The 18,111-nt window shown below is 35.3% G+C and overlaps 1 protein-coding gene across 1 annotated transcript in view; it reads right to left on the bottom strand.

The window, feature by feature from the left end:
* Nucleotides 1–11,831: 11,831 nt before the first annotated feature.
* LOC128985740 (homeobox protein MSX-1-like) overlaps nucleotides 11,832–18,111 on the bottom strand; it is a 94,737-nt gene continuing 88,457 nt past the window's right edge. The window contains exon 3 of the mRNA XM_054405570.1: nucleotides 11,832–13,329. Within this exon, the coding sequence (XP_054261545.1) occupies nucleotides 12,940–13,329 (390 nt within the window). The 3' untranslated portion in view covers nucleotides 11,832–12,939. The remainder of the gene's footprint in view (nucleotides 13,330–18,111) is intronic.

The raw sequence follows: 18,111 nt of genomic DNA, 5'->3' as shown, positions 1-18,111 counted from the left end.
TTGTTTTGGGAATCGAAAAAGATAATGTCAAGAATTTATTGGTAACGGTGCTGTACATTAGTAAAAAGGGTTGAATACTAAGAGTGTTTTAATTAGTATGTTGTAACCCTTTAAATTCTAAACAAAACTGTATGACTCCCATTTCTGTAAAAATTCTCGTTCAAAAGTTGTTGTAAATCATGTTATTGATCAAATTTAATATATTCTATGAGTAAGTCCTTTCTGTAAAAATTACCTGCAAGGATTTCAATTAATTTAAAAGACTACTCACTTATACAATGCATGAATAAAAATCGCATGCATTTTTACTAATAGGTAAATTTCTCAAAGACTGCCCGGAATAATTATAGTTTTGTTCCCCATTCGATATATTTTTAGAGCTCACCTGTAAATTCCAATGTATTCAGCCATTGGCCCGTGATTCGTTGCGAAATGCGGGTAAATTTGGTAGTACATAGTAAATACTTACAATAATGAATTGATTATGTATCGATAACATAGCACATAACTACACCACGTATACTTCAGATTATATCACTACGACGGTTAGTCCAATAAAGCGTATTTTGACTGAGCACAACACAGTTAAGCGCACAACGCTTGTCAGCGGTTCGCTCCCATGACGACGTGAGATTAATTAATCATTAATTTGAAATTGCCACTAAATCGCAACATCCAATTGATTTGCTTCAGCTCGTTTAATATTAACCAGTCATATCATTGGCGCTTTAAGTAGTTTAGTGTAATTCATTTATCCTACATTTTTAACGAGCAATAGATTTTTATGAAATAAAACTTTTGGTAATTTTCGTCGTAAAAAGCTAAATGTTTTGTTTAACGCAGGTTTTAATGCAATATGTGTTGTAATGTTTAATGCAGGTTTAATGAAGTTTTGCAGTAATTTTTACAATGTTTAACGCAGGTTTAATGCAGTTTTGCAGTATTTTTTGTTTAACGCAGGTTTAAATAAAAGAAGAAGAATTATATAACTAAAATGAATGAATGTAATGGATGGACTGTAAATGACATGTAACATTGCAATTGCCGTTTTAAAATCATTATGCTCAAACTTTACTCATATTATAGTGTAGGCAATAAGTTCACATTAAATATTTTTAGATTTCCTAAATTCATTAAAACAGTAGCAACTGTTAAGCTACTTAGTTTCCGCTCCGTTTTCTTGTTAAACTGTTTTGTATACATAGTGATACTTTAGTAATAATAATACCAGCTGAAGCACGATCCCTAGTACTCACACACTGAGGAAAAACGGCCGAATGTGATCACTTATTACTTCGTATGAAAATCTAGTTCTACACAAATTGTCATTTTCTAGTAGGCCTAAAAAAACTACGAAAAAACATGAAAAAGCATGAGCGGCTTAAAATGAAGGATGAATGAAACGAAAGTTTTATCAATAACATCTGGTAGATCAAAGAACATGTGAAAGTTTTTTTCAGGAGTGCAATTCGACAAGTTGCCCTGTCCTCGCCACCAAGACCTGTGGGATATCAGATCAATTAGTTACATAGTTACAACATCCTCGCCACAGAGCTGGGCTGCCGTGCATTAGGCTAATTATTCTATGGTAAACTGTTACCGCTTTGCATTTCAACCCTTAATCTGCCATTGTTTAATATACCACTCTCTAACGTTTAACACACTCAGTTTGGTGATAAACTTGAACACGAATACAATAGTTTTGCCAACAAGGCAAAAATAGTGCTTTGACTAAAATAAGGAGACACCAACTGTTCCTGTTGGTTCAAAAAAAGTTGGAGGGTGGTAAGTTGTATTGAAATGAACAATTGTACAGTATTAGGAAATGGAGTTAGAGTATTGAAGAACCGCTCAATATCAATCAAAATAGATCAATGAGAGGGCCAGAACTTCAATATGATACATGTTGTGGGAGCTTTGTTTTACTAATTATATTTAGAAGTTATAACTGCATTAAGTACGGCGATTTTAGATACGATAAGTAAGCTCCAAAATATGGATCCTTTTTCAATTTTTTTTATCATGCGATAACTTAAGAGAGTGCTGATGATGATGTTGACAGTTTGTTTCTCTCTTATTTTGGGTAGATTGTACTGTACATTTTCTCCTTAGTCGTAATATCAGAGGAAGAACAACAGTTAAGTGGTTATAAATCTGACAAATCTATAAACCGTATTTGATACATGAAATAGCACATTTTTGTGAAGAAGTATGTCACGAAGTGTTCAATCTTACAATGTAAACATTGGCTGAGAATTATTTGATGAATTTTTTTACGAAAAGTTCACATGACATTATTATAATTTGAAAACAAAATATTAACTTCAATAGCTCACAAATTAAAAATTATTTGGATTGATTAAAATTAAACAATACTACTACCATGTAAATCGAACCTCACTTATAAAGGTACAGTTAACATCCTTAAGGATCAGCTATTAAAAACATTTAAGGTTTTAAACAATTGGAATGTGCGATTTTTACAATACTGATTATTTTTGCTACAAATTTTGTAATGTAAACCCTAAATGTATACGAAGCCTTATAATGAATCAGTATAAATTAACAACACAAGCCCTGGATACCTAATATCATCTGTATGCCAAGTTTCGCCAATCAACCAATAAAATCACAGATTCGAAGTAGTCGCTGTCAGTTGGGTACAGACATAAACCACACGCAGTGTCATTATCACTGACCGGACAACGGACATCGGACAGATGTCATTTATCATTCAGTAATCGCTGATGCCGATGTACGTTACCTGCACTCGCACTAAGCGCTCGACATCACTACAGTACAGTATATGCGAACCGCTCGTCTAGTTCATCATCATGTGTTCAAACTTCATACATGCTTAAAACCCCACTAAAGTAATAATAATTGAGCGGAGCGAGCGAAGCGAGCGAAGCTCTTATACGTCGACTTTTATGCATTTCGTAATACGCAAACTCCTCCTAGACGGCTGAATCAATCGTTTTCAAATTTTGCATGGTGATAAAGACCATATCGGTGAGTGCCAACATCTATATGGCGTTAAAAAAATCTCTCAGGAATCCGCCCCACTGGGTCTCAAAGTTTCAATGTAATCCTTATGGAAGCAGTATTTGACACATAAACAAAAACATATGATCAGCTGTTGACTTTTGAATGCAGTAGATTCAACGGGATTCAAATTGCTGATAGCATTAATCCACAGATATTAGAACAGAAACGGTATGGATCATCATAAATATAATCAAATGACGTCACTAGCTTGAGGTCTTTGACGCAGGAAGTGGTAAAGGAAGTAGTAAAGGTGAGCAGTCTGGAGTGTGGAAACTGTTTATGACGATTAGATTTAGGTATCTGCAATCCTAAAATGCTATTGGAAGGGAAGGAAACAGGTCCGCGACGTAGGAAGTGGTGAAGGGAGTAGTAAATAGAGCTGTCCAGAGTGTGGGAACTGTTTATGACGATTAGTTTAAGTTATCTGCAATCCTAAAATGCTATGGAAAGGGAGGGAAACAGGTCCGTGACGTAGGATGTGGTGAAGGAAGTAGTAAAGGCGAGCTGTCCGGAGTGTGGGAACTGTTTATGACGATTAGATTAAGTTATCTACAATCTTAAAATTCTATGGAAAGAGAGGGAGACAGGTCCGCGACGTAAGAAGAGGTGAAGGAAGTAGTAAGGTGAGCATTGCGGAGTGTGGGAACTGGAAACGGTTTGTAGCAGTTAGATTAATGTACCTGCAATCCTAAAATGCTATGGAAAGGGAGGGAAACATGTCCACGGCATAGAAAATGGTGAAAGAAGTAGTAAAGGCTAGCAGTGCGGAGTGTGGTCAATGTTTGTGGCAATTAGATTAACGTATCTAAAATACTAAAATGCTATGGAAAGTGATGAAAACAGGTACACGATGTAGGAAATGGCTTAGGAAATAGTAAAGTATGAGCATAGTGTGGGAACCGTCTGTGGCAGTTAGATTAATGTATATTCAATCCTAAAATACTATGAGAAGGCATGGAAAGAGGCCCCTGGACGTAGGAAGTGGTGAAGAAGTAGTAAAGGCTGGCAGTGCAGAGTGGGGAATGCTATGGAAGTGTGTTACTGCCGTTTGGGCAGTAAGATAAATTTAATGTATCTAATACTTAAATGTTATGAGAAGGGGAGGAAACAGGTCTATGACGTTGGAAATGGCGAATGAAGTAGTAAGGCTTGCAGTGCAGAGTGTGGGAACTGTCTTTGACAATTACATTAATGTATCTGCAATCCTTAAAGGCAATGGGCAGAGGGGAAAACAAGTCCACGTGTAGGGTGTGGTGAAGGAAGTAGTAAAGGTGAGCAGTGTTGAGTGTGGGAATGGATTAATTTATCCACAATTCTAAAATGCTATGGGAAGAGAGTGTAGACTGTAGGTTAAAACTATTACGAAGCACGAATCGATACATATATTTCGATACATGCAATAGTTTACAATAGACATTTACAAATAAGTTGAAAACAGCTGATTTTTACTCCATAGAGGCTAAAACGATTTTTACTCTCTAAAGAGTAAAAATGCTACTGTACTTTTACTGCTACATACTATTGTTTTTACTGCAGTATTACAAAAACAATATAATATGAACCCTTGATGACTCCGCTCAATTTTGTGGATGCCTCTGCGAACGCCACCTAGTTTAAAACGTCTCCACTAATAATGTCGTTTTAAATATGGTAAGACCTAGGCCCGGGACCGATTTACTTTTTCATTTTGATGTCCCCAGAGGCCAAAAACACCATTCGTTCAAATTTTTATACATCTATATATAGATATATGTATATATATATGTGTGTGTCCATCCGCACGATAACTTGAGTAATTTTTGTCCGATTTTGATAAAATTTGGTTTGAAGGTGTAAGGCGGGATAAACTCGAACGAGTTCGCGAACCAGCATGATCGGACTATGGGAACGGGGGTTTACGGGGGGTTTTATGGGGTAAAAATAGGTTTTTCCCATTTTTGACCCAAAAAAAATAAAATTTTGCAAAATCTTTTCAAACCATTTTGTAGAGGTTAAAAAAACAAATAATTTAGTATATTGAAGTGTTACTATGCGCCTAATGGTTACGGAGAAAATTCCAAAAAATGTAAATTTCAAATTCCCATGTTATTCTTATGGAGAATGAGTAAACTGTTGTAGTTTGCTTGTTTATGAACATATTTTGATCAAATTTGGGAAATGTTTTTATTTCTTACTAACTATTAACATTTTACATAAAAAAGTTCTACCCTCCCTGATGCAGCAAACCTAAGTACCTGTTAAAATAATTCTATTTAAATAGGAAATAAATGTTAAATTTTTAAGTAGTCATTTTAGTGTAAATCCAATCAGACATATGGAAATTCGCTTAGTCTGCAGGTTTGCTGCGGCGGGGGTATTTTTAATATTTTCGGCGAGCCAATTTTTAGGTGAAACCAGCTGTAGCTTCTAAATTATTCGGATGGAGAAATAAACATCAAAGTATCAAAATCCCATATACATTTGTAAACATCAAAACAAGGTGTTCTCTTTAGAGAGCCAAGTAGTCAAAACCAGGCACAGTGAAAACTAACAGGAATGTTTTTTATAAATGTAATAAAATGTGATTCCAATAATAAATCAATTGAAACCCAAACCACACAAACTGCAGCCAATGTTCTGCGAGGGGGTTGCTGCCCCTTCCCCATTTAGGGTAATTAGTGCTGGGCTGCGGTTCGGCAAATTAACATCAACATCCCCGCTCGCGCCGCGGCAACTGCATCCTTTATTCACTATCATTTCCTGTCCACCAGCAAATAAACACTGCTTTTACCAGTGAACTCGAGATAGCGATTTAGCCTACTGTACATACGAGCTGTATCCGACCTATAGGAACCATTTTTGAAAATTTCGTGAACATGATAAAACACTTAGAATAACTTTCTTTTTTGGCTGAGAGCGAATTTCAATTGGTAAGTAAGTTAGTTACAGATTCATTTGACTGGTTGATTATTGGAAAACAGAATGTGCATTATTTAATTCAATGTATTCTTTGAAATATTCTTTTACTTTCTACCCCTTATAATCTACATAAGATATGGAGCAATTAGTATATGGAGAAAGTAGTGTTTTCGTCAAAATTTTCAAGTTTGAGTTTTGAGTGTATATATCCGTTTGGGGTCCCCCTGAATCCAAAATGTTGTTTCGACGGGATGCCTGACGTGGTGTCCGTGTGTGTTTGGATGTGTACAGAGCTACAGACCACATATGTAGTCTGATTTTCATTAAATTTGGTATGTATGTACTAATCCATAGTATCTCCAGGCTTTTTTACATTCTTTTCGAAATTTCGATTTTTAATGGAGATTTTTCTCATAAAAACCCATAAAATAACAAAAAATTGGATTTTTTCTAAAATTGCCAAAACGATTTTGATAAACGACGATTTTAGAATTTTATAGTCCTTTAAATTATAAACAAAATGGTACAAATCCCATTTTTGTACAAATACGGTCCCAAAGTTATTACAACTTATGTTATTTTCCCATAAAAACCCCATAAAAATAACAAAAAATATGATTTTAGGAAAAAATCTGGTTTTGATTAACATTAATGTGTTATGGTCCTAATAACAAAATAGTACAACCCTCCTTCACTGTAACAATAATTACAGTTTAAAGGTTTTGGCAACTTTTATGATTTTCCCCTATAAAATATCATATTTACACCCACCGCTTGGTAAGCGTAGTGTAAGGTTGTACAAAAAAGGTTGTATAAAGGTTGTTGACAAGCTTAGGGAGAAAGTATGTATCAGATTGCTGATACCGTTTATTTTAATTATGCGTAGAAACCGTTGTTTATTTACATTTTATTATAATTCAGCAACATAACACTAAAACTGGTACAGACGCTACATTTTAAAGTAAATTATTCTTTAATTTTATTTTAAATCCCGGAAAGCCGAGCTCTACTACGTAAAGCTACATTTATATTCTATGATATATATGGAAAATAACTATTTAGCCTAATTATGTATTAGCCTACAATTCCAAAACGCTTGTTTTGGGAATCGAAAAAGATAATGTCAAGAATTTATTGGTAACGGTGCTGTACATTAGTAAAAAGGGTTGAATACTAAGAGTGTTTTAATTAGTATGTTGTAACCCTTTAAATTCTAAACAAAACTGTATGACTCCCATTTCTGTAAAAATTCTCGTTCAAAAGTTGTTGTAAATCATGTTATTGATCAAATTTAATATATTCTATGAGTAAGTCCTTTCTGTAAAAATTACCTGCAAGGATTTCAATTAATTTAAAAGACTACTCACTTATACAATCTATGAATAAAAATCGAATGCATTTTTACTAATAGGCAAATTTCTCAAAGTCTGCCCGAAATAATTATAGTTTTATTCCCCATTCGATATATTTTTGAGCTCTCCTTTAAATTCTTATGTATTCAGCCATAGGCCCATGATTTCGAAATGCGGGTAAATTTGGTAGTACATAGTAAATACTTACAATAATGAATTGATTATGTATCGATAACATAGCCCATAACTGCACCACGTATACTTCAGATTATATCACTACGACAGCGACAGTTAGTCCAATAAAGCGTATTTTGGCTGAGCACAACACAGTTAAGCGCACAACGCTTGTCAGCGGTTCGCTCCCATGACGACGTGAGATTAATTAATCATTAATTTGAAATTGCCACTAAATCGCAACATCCAATTGATTTGCTTCAGCTCGTTTAATATTAACCAGTCATATCATTGGCGCTTTAAGTAGTTTAGTGTAATTCATTTATCCTACATTATTTATTTTAACGAACGATAGATTTTTATGAAATAAAACTTTTGGTGATTTTCGTCGTAAAAAGCTAAATGTTTTGTAATGTTTAACGCAGGTTTCATGCAGTTTTGCAGTATTTTTTGTAATTTTTAACGCAGGTTTAATGCAGTTTTGCATTATTGTTTTGTACCTTATAAGTCAAAGAACAACTCTACTTCAAAGAAGCTTTTTAAGTAAGTCTAGTTAGGTAGTTCAGCCGCAATTAAGTTCAAGTAAATAAGCTAATTTGTAGTTTTGCACTTTTATTTTTTGTGCAATAATTATTTTTAGATCAACCGATGACAAGAAATCATAACGTTTTATAATAGAGAGTGGCTGGAATCCCACTTGTGTAGAACCGTGTTCTCGTGATCAATCGTTCAATCCCCGCCGATCACTAGTTTCCCAAGCTTACCAAGTTTATGGTTAGTTTCAACTCACAAGGAAACTATGCTGCTACAGTCAAGAAAACACCCTTTTAGTGGAAATGTCTTTCGCACAACCTATAAACTGGTGGCCAATTTACAGTGTGTCCCGATAATTAATTAAAAACACCAATAATTCATTGAAGACCTCCACGGTCTATTGGAGGCTCAAGTTTGATCAAAGCTTCACATCGGTCTGAGTCCACTTTGATAATTCCACAACAATTAATTACATCTTTAATTAGAATATTTTCAGACCAAGCAGTGAGCTTTTGCCTGGTGCCGTTGAGTAATCGTTTGAACATTAATTTACAGCCAAGCCAGGAGTGGCTTTGGTAGATATAGCATTTTGATGTCAAATTATTGTAATATTGTACTGAACACAAAATTGGAGTCAGTTTGAGTCTGCCAAAATACGCCCATTCATAGTATAAGTAGTGTGAATCAAAAGTTAGTAGTCCTTAGTAGCTCATATAACTTCATGTGATTGTACATTTGATTTGTTGCCTGGAAACCAAATTTCACTATGAATATTTCAAATGTGTGAAAAGGTTTATTTTGTGAAAGCAGAATAAAAATTTATCTTAAATTTGAAATATTCCAGACTCTCGGCCCCAGATCTCCCCACGTCATGGTGGAAGCAAGTAAAGTCTTCCACCATGACTTTGGTGTTTTTCTCTGCATCCCCATCACTCGGTCTACTATTAATCCAAAACAAAATCCCTAAATCTCCCAAAGCCAAAAGTCATCTTCCCTTCTTAGTTTATCAAGTGTTCTGGCCATATGACCTCTGCTCCTAACATATTAATCTGAACCTAAACCTCTTCACTGTATTTCACGTACCCCGTACACAATTTTTCATCTTTTTAACCTTTCCTCCTAGACGTCCAATCTTCTTGTGTAGCCTTCTTGACCTCCTTACATCTCACTCCCTCTTCTACCATACCCACCATGCTGTCCTCTGGACTTGTTAACCTTTCTTACCACACTTTACCAAACAAAGTCCCTCATACCCTTCCCTACCTCATTTCCAATAGTATTACCTCTTGAGCTTTTCCAGATTTTTAACCTTAGCTTTATTCAACCTGCCAAACTCCCTCCCTCTGGGGCTTTGAGGGTCAATACTTTTAATGCGGCCATTGGCAGTCTCAAGCCTGCAAAATGAGCTTAGCTCTTGAACGCAGAGAGGAAGTATTAAAATTAAAATCACTTATTTTTAATCAATTGTACTATTGTCTGTAAATAAAACATGATACATAGATGTATAATTAAAAAAACGCTAAATTGATCACTTATATACAAGTCTGGACTATGGAGACTGTTATAATGAGCATTATAAGACGGCCAATAACACTGTGTAATATAGATAGGATTGATATGTTTACGAGAATAATTTATGCTACGTCCGGACATTTGGTCGGAAATAGTTTAATGTTTTGTAGGAAGAGTCCAAATCTAATAAGGTACAAGCCATCAACTTCAGCGGCCAATAACATTTATACAACATTCTCAATAACAATATTATGATGAACAACTTCATTACTGAATCATACCATTGAGTATAAACATAACTCAAGTTATGTTTATACTCAATGTTCATACTAAGATCAGAAAGCTTATGCATGTACATATGTTAGCATGTATGTTTGGGTGTTTGGGACTAGAGCCAAAAACTTTGTTTGTAGCTGAAATTTCTTTAGGCCTTTGTCACAGAGGCTCTTCAGTTACCTATATGGGTAACTATTATATATTATAGTATATATATTATAGTATATATATTACAGTATAACTATTACCTTATGGGTATTTGAGTATAATCAAAGAATATCGACAACTGGTTCAACTAAACATTTTTGTTAGGTTCTATTTTTTTTTTAATTTTCAAATGTCAATAGTTGTATTTACTGATAGCACAGAAGTAAGAAAGCAGTTTGAGGGGAACTTCTGGACTACGGATAACTATTAGCCAACCCGTGAAAGAACTAAAGGTATATACTGCAATAAAAAGTTAAAGTTAAACAATTAGAAAACCACCAAGCATCCGATTTGTGTCGCTTGTTTTGATTTGCATTATCGTGCTGTTTATTTCTTATGTTGTATGATTTTTATGGTCATACAATTGCTGGGGAAGCAACAGGTAGAAACTAGTATAAAATAAATCTTAACAATAATTTGGGGGGAAATTTTAGTCTATTTACTTGTTTGATTACTAGGATCTGCCGTATCAGGTCAGTTACTGTAAAGTAACTATTATCAGTTATCATTGATCTCATGCATCTTATAAATCCTGATACATACAGTTTTATGAAATACTATTACTTTATTGCTATTTGTTAACGAAAGAAAATGTTGGATTTACAATTACCGATTCTGAGTTAGTAATTATTTGTTTCAATTTGTATTATTATATTTCAATCTCAGGTTAATTATATTTTGTAAATGAGTTATCAGTTATTTCCGATGTAAGCAGTGGAGGCAAAGCAAGAATCAATATTCTTTTCTATTTTACTAATCTTACAATTTACAATATAATTGGCTCATGTGAAAATAACGTTAGGAGAAGTGGTTAGAAGTATTAAGGCCTGAGCTATCGTACAGCGCCTGCAAGTCCATCACGGGACGCGACTGTACTGCAATGCTGCATGTGTCTGCATCCAAACATTTGTAGGCGGTAGGAAAATAAGAATAATTTTGCAAGGCGATGCTATGTAGGCCTATTGCATTTAGTGTTATTTAACAAAGACACTTTGTTCAGAAATAATGTTAAATCTATCGCTTATTATCTAAATAACGGCCTAGAAAATAAAAATGGACTGTACCCAAGAAATATGATATGGGGATAGAAACACATTAGTAAATTGCACATTTCATTTATTGCAACTAACATGAAAACATAATGAAAAATGTAATACAACATTCATGGTCTTCGGGAACACATAAAGATCAAATTGATGAACACTCGAAACACGTAAATACAAGTTGAATGAATAATTTATTACCTTCACATTATGAGATATTGATAAAATATGCCAATTTGATATACCCACATTCAATTGTTTTGTAGGAATTAAGCTAAAATATTTCGAGTCTTAGAATGGAACTAAAACGTCAATCAACTATCTATATTTATAGAATCGCTTCAGAGTATCAGAAATAAGTAGCTTCAAACAAAAATCAGAAAGTATCTCTGTCTGAAAAACGGAGTGGATTTAAATAGATGGTTTTCAATAAAACTTTATATTTTAAACATTATACTGTACATTTAATTGATGGTAAATAAAAGTATCAGTACAAACGGCAATGATTGTTTATTTAGTATGGTGTTTTCACATATTTAATAATTCCGTTATAGCCAACTTGTTCAGTGAAATGTTAGGTATTATGATAAAAGAATGTTTTTTATTAATTTTAATAAAGGGTATTTATATTTATTTTGAATTAATAAATTGATAGCACTCATTACTTTCTACGTAAATTATATTTATATTTTGACCATCAAGAACATTAAAGTTTTCTAATCATGTAGAAGTCATCATTTTCTTTAATTTAGCAATATCATCTTACATATGCATATAGAAAGGGATTTGATATAATTTCTAAGTAACAACCAAATTGGGACCCAAAGTGACAACCAAATTATGAAAAAAAATCTTCAACCCAGTTGACAATTATTAGTACATTTGTAGACCCTTAAACAAAATATGCAATATAAAATATAAGTCAACACATGAATATACCAAATATTAGCCAAACAGCTATGATGACACTTAATGAATAAACAGACTCTGATGTACGCTGCTGAGATCTACAGAATCAGCCGACAAAAATACAACTTGTTGTAATAAAAATATAGAGCATCGTACATAATATGTTACATCCTATACTATCTGTACACTAGTCACATGTATTCCTGTAATCGTTTCATCTATACAGAGAAGAGCTCGTATAAATACTAGTACAAATTTCTAACTCGTCAGAAAAAGTAAAATTTACAAAACTATCATATACAATCGTATATTTTATAAATATAAACCTTGATAGAAACATGAACCGAATAACACCTAAATCTGACCACGACTCGGCAGAAAACGCCTACAACAGTGTCAAATGATATGCTTCAATGCAAATGGTATAAACTCACTGTGTATACTTAAGTAGAAATGAATAGATCAACCGACTCTAGCCTACAGCGAGAAGAAGTTCGTTATCACAAAATCACTAAGGAAAGTGAGACAAGGCATAAGTAGTCAAACTTGATGGCGTCGTCGGAGTGATGTGTCGGAATACATTCTACAGGGGGTACAATCCAGTCATAATATAAACATCGTGTCAAGATAAACAATTGAAGTGAATACAGGTTTGTATAGTTTGAAATAATACGTCAATATGACATGTTATTAGATTAAAACTTCAGGTTCTTAGCATATTGGAATGCAAACATATTATATTCATGTTTTTTTTTTTACTATGAAGTAATTCTAAGTATACTTTATGCGATTCCGAAACAAAATTAACTATAACTGTGTTGGCATTTAACTTGGTACATAAACATCACTCCGACTATCGACCCAAGTTGTATTAGAATATTACAAGTTTTGGCTTACTCTAGGTTTAGTCGAAACACTAACACTAGTTACAGTCGGGCCTGTACCCGAGGAAGAGACAGGACGAGAGTTCAGAGGGGGGTTGTTAGTTAGCTGGGGGGCTCCTCTGGTGGTATGGAAGGGACGGGGGACGGTGCTGGCGGCGTGAGCGCTGTGAGGGGGGCCGTGATAGCCGGGGGGCTGGGGGACAGGGGACCAGGGGGCTTGGAGTCCACACTGAAGCAACTCTCGGAGCCATCCAAGGACGAGTGTTCCTCTGCCTCACTACTGCCGGCGGATCTCTTGTCGCTGACAGGGGTGCCAGCTCCAGTAGTGCCACCTCCAGTAGTGCCACCTCCAGTAGTCCCACCTCCAACTGTACCGCCTCCAGGCGCCGCCTCCGGCTTGCCGCCCGCCGGCTTGTGCTCTGCCGCCTCCGCGTTACTGATGTTGTCGTGCTTCTTCCACTTCGTCCTCCGGTTTTGGAACCAGATCTTAACCTGTAACAAGCGACAATACATGTATTTTACGACTCAACATACTTGTATATTAGCCCCAAGCACACTGTTGTGTAATCGTGCGGGAGTTTTATTGACAATCAATTGTCAGTAAAAGACGCTTGGATGTGGATAGTCTATCTGCAAGCTCAGAACTCACACACAAGAAGCGAAGGTCCGCAACAACTTGTTCATATGTTAACTCTCAACATGCGGAAACATGTGTGGCATAAACACTCACAAGAATGCCAACAATCAGTACAGCATAAGCCAGCAAAAGAAGTAACAAGACTGAAAAAAATGTAAAGGTATTTTGCTACATAGATGTCAGAGAATTGTCTTTATCACCTAAATTAATTTTTACCTTATCCTGAAAGTAAAAAAGAAAACGAGTTATTTCCTAAGAACACTCAGGGAGAAGCAATTTATAAGGGAGGAAACCGCTTGATTGGCAGCACTAGGGGGGGGAGCCCCCCCTACCCCCCCCCCCCCCCCCCGACAACAGTTGTGAGAGGGTTTAACTGATCAGTCTGTGTTCATTTACAGCTGATGGCTCAACATTAACTAACTGTCTCTCCTCCCTTGTATATTGATCTCTGGTGGCGCGCGCGCATTCGGCACAAACACCTCAAATATTGTAGCTAATTGCTTTACAAACACATTCATCCGATCACGCATCACAGATTTGTTGTGCGAATCTATTACTTACAAACTAGCCATTTACTTGAGTTTAGGTTACTTGTTAGAGAAGAGTAAACGAGCTGTTTAGAACTTTTGACTATCTGAGTCATCTCATGGACACAACTTTCACAAATTCTCCTATTTCTCTCGCGGTGTAGTAACAATTTAATAATTTACAAAACATTAATTTCGAGCGTCTTTTTAAAATATAAAGTTACTAATAAACCATCTTCTTATACATGTTGAATCTATTATTGGTTACGCATATGGTGGATATGAATCCGCCCTATAAATATTAGGACACTCTTTTCTCCTATCCTCTTTTCTCTATCTACTACTATAGAGACTTCAGCCGATATAATGATCAAATATAATCCCAACCCACCTTCTTAAATAGACCAATTAATTAAAGAAAAACGATAGACACCAAAGGTAGGTTAGCTTGACATAACATAATCTATAAGAAAAGACCGAGAACAAAATATGTTTCAATTTCAAATCGTGGATATAGATTAAGATATAAACTTAAAAATTCACTTTCATAAGAATACACCAGTGTAGCTTGCTAATAGTGCGGAAATTGCCACATTCTAATCTGTTAAGCACTTTGAAAATGATAGGTCGCTATCACAAAATCAAAGATCAATGAATCTGTTAACTTTATTGTAGCGACAAAACCGATTACTGGCAGTGGAAGGGAGGGTGAGAGGGGAGGTATTCAGGGGGGGGAGAGGAAGGGTAAACGCAATATGTCTGTGATTACATTCCAATAACACAGTGACACATTCCTGATGCGATGTCATCTGCCAACTAGCAATGTTATTTCCAGTTAATTAAATAAACATGTCAGGCAGCGAGAAAACAGTGAGCGAAAATTGATACGGTTTATTTAAATAAGCCCCTCGGCGATTTCAAAAACGGTGACGTTTAAATTATAACATCGAGTCGGAACGTTGTATTAATCTTGATCAAGAGTTTTATTGCTTTAAAACATTTATCTTTGTACTTATATAATACACGAGTATTTATATTTTGTTTGTAAAAGTCCAGTTAAAATTATACTGCACTTAAATTGTTTTTTAAACCTATTTACAAACACATGTAAAAATATTTTTTTAGTTTTTTAATTAAGGGTTTTTACATTTGGACGCAAGTCAAAGTTGTGGATAAACTGTATTATGAGTCATTGCATGTTGGGCATACATTTATCAAAATAACAAGGAGGGAAATAGGTTTATTAGTTGTCAAATTACAGCTCAATGGTTGCGAGTTAGTCTACCCACTAGGAAAAAGTATTGCAACTATATGATGTAAATAAATTATTATTTATTAGTTCCCTTAACCTTACAACTTAATCTTAAGTAAAAGAACGCGTTTACTGTTATACAATAAATCATCAGATTGGTACATCACATATGTGTGAAAATGCGTGGTTACATATGTGTGAATTTTCAACATTGTAACAATGTAAACCCCGTGTGTTAGGTCACTTTGATACTATACGTAAATGATTAAAATAATACAGAATCTTCGTAATGATAACTTAACTACTTCTAAAATATTAACTATACCTATATAACCCATGATATGTGTTTGTAACAGCAAGGTTGTTGCTAGGGGGTGGTGTGGCGCACTATGTAAATCATATACCCAATTAATCAAGACATATCAAGCTAGTGTACACCGGGTGAGGGGGGACGTAGGGATCCGTCCTCAAGTGGCTGTTACGCCAGTGATTCACCCCCCCCCCCCCAATCTCATGCCAAACCCTGGATGGAATTAATTAGTTCTGTTCAAATCACAAACACAACTTAAGAGCTTATATCAAGTTACTGACAGCTTTTCACAACTAATGAGGATATATTTGATACTGTCTTGACTGCCGTAACCCTACACTGCAGGTGAATGACATTTTTGAGAGTCGTGTCAATAGATTGAAGTTCTGAGTCCTGTGTATTGGTTGTTGTTGGATTTTAGAAGTTAATTAATAGCACATGTTTTATACATGTATGTGTTTTATATCAATGAAGCCACTTATACAGGAAAGCTGCTAAGTTTCATGAAGATCATTGACGCTAAAACCAATTAGAAGCAATACAATAACATTCACAAGTAAATACAGAGCAAATTGGTAGATATTATCAGGGAGATGCATCAAATACGAGGAAGAGATTTCAACGAATCAACGTCAGTAGGTTGTTGGAGGTTGTTGCCGGTAAATTTGCCGATCTGGGGGTGTATTTGGGTGAATGAATATCCACCATGTTATACACTGAATATGATTTTAACATTTAGATGCATACTTGTACTTTACACGTCTGTATGCTACTCAAGTTCATGACCACCGTGACCGTGCAGTACAGATCTACGTGAATAATTTTTGTCAAACAGCGTTTCGTCATCTGTCTTCGCGACCCTCGTGAATGCGTTAAGGAGGATTCTTACTTTTTATTGGTGTATAACCTTTTACACAGTGCAAATCACTACACCAAAACCAAATAACTTTGTTTTCTAACACATAATGATTCATTAGCCTCGTAATGATTAGGTGTGCGACGTATACAGCATACAAGGTGTAAACATTCCGAGCATTTATATTCCAATGCGCAAACACGGTAGCAATATTCCATCTCCATCCCAATATAAACTACCCGGTCGCCGGCGAGGGTGGAATTAATTGTGCGTTGAGAAGAAGGGTGACAGAGAGTGTGGGGGAGGGGGGGGGGACGTTTAACCCGCACGTTCAACGACACTGATGGTCCTTACTTCGCCGTAATCGCTTTGTGAAGCAAATACGTTCTAACAACATTTACAACTGAGGTAATCGCTATCTTGCTTATGTGGGGTGGCGTTGTGTGGGGAGTAACATGCACACCTGTGTTATGGCAACACGCATTCAGTGAACAGAGTTATGTAACTGATTATACACCATTGATTGTGTATAGAAAATGGTTATGTAGAATAACAGATTGATAGAATAATACTATGTGGTTCATAAGTAAATTTTTCAGGAAAATTTAAAGAATTATTTTAAAAGTGTGTAAAATAATCGTGGATTCGGTTGGACAAAACTATTTCCTGTTAGGCAAGATACGCGGTTATAATATAAATCAAGAAGGGCAGCTTAACCTAGCAGTAGCACCCAGGATAGATATCGTTTTACGTTAGGTGCGTAAAAAAAAAGAAACTACAGTACATAATAAAATGGTATTAGTTGTCATATACACTTCTCCGTCCTCTCCCGGCCCAGTCCGATATTAACCACCCGGGGATATTTTTAATGGCGGAGGGGAATCAGCTGGACAAAAAATAATCAAACAAGAGGCAAGACAGGGCGGGGGAGGGTTGTAGCCCGAGGCGTCATATGTGCCCATTCCCGAAAATCTGCTTTATTTATTAACACGAACCACTGCCTTTGCTGCCATAATTAACTGTTCCGGAATCCTTTGATCTTTTATAATGCAGCGATATTTTGGTTTATTGCTTTCATACGTAATTACATCCCTTAGAGCGTGTAATAAGTTAATTAATTTGGTCAACAAAACGTTATTGTTTTTCGTTTTAGCTGATGTAATGGAATTTGTGTAATTTTACAAGCTGCAATCCAATGATTCGTTTATGTTTCAAGTTCGCTCTTATGCGTCCAACTGCAGTTTAGTTTTTCAAGCATTTGTATTTAATTCCAACGCGTATTTAAATCTAGTTAAGTTTAATTAATACACATTCATATGATACAGGAACTTATTCTACCAGCCAAATTAAATAGATACCTACAGATTTTTTAACAATTATTTTTTGTGGAAGACTTAAATTTTCAACAATTTTTATTTATGATAATATGTTTGTGCATGCACCCAAACAATGTCATAGACTGTAGTCTTTTTTGAGAAGTCTACTAATAAAAGTACTCAGTTTTACAATATCTTGGATTTATTAACCCGGAAGTAAATACTCAATAGGTCACCTATGATTATGAATTAATAGGGGCTTTCAGGTTCGTAAAAAATGTTATACTTAAATTTTACTGAGCGGAAGCTCTTTGGGATCAACTTCAAGTACTTCTTCAAGTACAAGTACAACTTCAAGTTTGGAACGTTCATACGA

Source organism: Macrosteles quadrilineatus, unplaced genomic scaffold (genome assembly GCF_028750875.1).
Source record: "Macrosteles quadrilineatus isolate MER2022 unplaced genomic scaffold, UCM_ALF_1.0 Scaffold_1__1_contigs__length_201487025, whole genome shotgun sequence".
In the NCBI taxonomy this organism is placed as follows: domain Eukaryota; kingdom Metazoa; phylum Arthropoda; class Insecta; order Hemiptera; family Cicadellidae; genus Macrosteles; species Macrosteles quadrilineatus.
The sequence above is the reverse complement of the archived record's forward strand: the minus strand, read 5'-3'. Positions and strand labels throughout refer to the sequence as shown.